Source organism: Penaeus vannamei, chromosome 23 (genome assembly GCF_042767895.1).
Source record: "Penaeus vannamei isolate JL-2024 chromosome 23, ASM4276789v1, whole genome shotgun sequence".
Taxonomy (NCBI): Eukaryota; Metazoa; Arthropoda; class Malacostraca; order Decapoda; family Penaeidae; genus Penaeus; species Penaeus vannamei.
In genome coordinates this window covers 30,359,390-30,361,889 of record NC_091571.1, presented here as the reverse complement: position 1 = coordinate 30,361,889, position 2,500 = coordinate 30,359,390, and the positions used below count along the sequence as shown (strand labels likewise).

Genomic DNA, 2,500 nt, shown 5'->3' with positions numbered 1-2,500 from the left:
CAAAAATGATAATAATAATTATAACAATAATAATAATAATAATAATAATAATAATAATAATAATAATAATAATAATAACGACAATAACAATAATGCTAATAATAATAAAAATAAAATAATAATAATAATAATAATAATAATAATAATATAAATAAAATAATAATAATGATAATAATAAAAATAAAATAACAATAATAATGATAATAATAAAAATAAAATAACAATAATAATGATAATAATAACAATAACAATAATAGTAAAAACAACAATGCTAATAATAATAATAATAATAATAATAATAATAATAATAATAATAATAATAATAACAATGATAGTAATGATATTCATGATTATAATGATACTGATAATGACAATGATATTACTAATAATAATGATAATAAAAATAATAAAAAATAATAGTAATGATAACAAAAATGATAATAGCAATACTAATAATAATGATAACAATAATAACAATTATACAGAAAAGCAGTAATAATAACAATAATAATAATAATAATAAATGCTACCAATAGAAAAAATGAAAATAATGACCATATTATTGTTAACAATGATAACAATAACAGCAATAATCTCCATGGAAATTGTAATCATTATAATAGCCATGATTATCATAACAATAGCAAAAACTACAATAATGATAAATATCATAATAATAATAACATTTAGCATCGTGACAACAGGCTATCATCATTATTTTCATCATTACCATTATCACCATTTCCATTATTCTGATAACAATAAATCTTATATCAGCAACAAGAACATCACTATCGTTATCTATATGAAAAAAACGATCAAATAGAATCAATAGTTTTCAGAAAAAAAAAAACGCATTCAAAGGACACTGTCTTCGAAAAATTCCAAAAGTGGCAACTGTCTCCCGGCAACAACCATACACGCTCGATTTTCAACGGTCGTCCAGAGGCTCTTGTCAAGGTCGCCATGCATGTTTAGTCTCTCTATGTACACTCTTTTTTGAGAGTTTGCTTGGTTTATTATACAACTTCAGCCAATAGAGGAACATAATTTAAATTTTGGAGTGGAAGGAAAACTTTATCTTTTAGCTAATCAAAAAGGTAGGAGGGAGACTAATAAGAAATAACTTAACTGCTTGCAAAGGTACATTAACACGAGCGATGGGGTGTTTATGAGTGAAAGAATAAATAAAAATACGCCCATATGTACACCCTGGTACTAATAAACAATCTCCAGCTTGGATTGTCGGTTCGGTTTTGGTAAGAGTAAATACAAAATTTAGTTAAAAGAAAAATAATTACATAATTACTTACAAACATACATATATATGTGTATGTATGCATATATACACATACACATAAATAAACATATGCGTATACATACAAACATACATACATATACATATACATATGGATACATATATATAATATATATATATATACATATACATATACATAGACATAGACATACATATACATAAATATATATATATATATACATATATATATATATATATATTATATACACATATCCATATGTAGATACACATGTATATACATATACATATATATACACATACGTACATATTAACTTCTATTTGCAGCCTTCTTCCCCTTCCCATAATCAATTTCCAGGAACAGCGGGACACCATCTCTCACCTGGGACTGGTCTGCTGCTGCGACTGCTGGGACTGCTGATGCTGCTCCTGCTGTCCCGACCGATACTGCAGCAGAGAAGCCTCGCGGAAGGCAGCTGCGTCCTGCCCTCGAATGTAGCAGATGCTGTGAGCGAGAAGAGAGAAAAGGTGATTACTTTCATTTGGATGTGAATTAGTCCTTACGAGATATTAGTTTGATTTCAAAGGATAACCAAATCACGCAAAAACTTACCACATACCACAACGTACGGTATACCCAACTTAATTATACACAACACACAACACGTAATCTTGTTTATGGACAACGCTATTCGCACAATTCATCGTAATTCGCCCATCCCTTCATGATCTCATTAAAGTAAACATATATACTGAAATAGTTAAGGCAAAATTTTGATCGCATCCAACCACACACACACAGGCACTCTATGTATGTATGGGCGTGCATACCCATACTATACAAGTCTTCCGAAGACCCTCATGCGACTGCAAAGTGGGAAGACCTATTCGCCAGAGACAAATAAGGAAGATAAAATGCATGACATTAACATAGAGGGAAGACATTTTCAATCACGTTAATGCTTCTCTAGTCAAACATGTTCGTTGTCTCTTCAAAAGGTCTTTGTTCATCCCATATCAGCAAATTCCCATCAAAATATATTTCCCGAAAAACACGGTCCACTTTTAGATTCATCCTATCATTTCGCAAAGGAACGAAACGGCACAATAATTATCCCACAGTAGGACCGCTTTCCAGGGTCATACATCATCCCATTCATAGCGGAGACCGCTTCCTACACCATTCAGGTCCACCCAGAAGGAGGGCTAGGAGTAAGCACGGAA

The 2,500-nt window shown here is 30.2% G+C and overlaps 1 protein-coding gene across 16 annotated transcripts in view; it reads right to left on the bottom strand.

Moving 5' to 3' along the window:
- LOC113804292 (multiple PDZ domain protein) overlaps positions 1–2,500 on the bottom strand; it is a gene marked incomplete at its 5' end in the record, with an annotated part of 877,687 nt that overhangs the window by 204,598 nt on the left and 670,589 nt on the right. For all 16 annotated transcript variants that reach the window (XM_070137891.1, XM_070137892.1, XM_070137893.1 and 13 more), the window contains 1 exon segment: positions 1,659–1,781. In XM_070137891.1, coding sequence (XP_069993992.1) covers positions 1,659–1,781 — 123 coding nt within the window.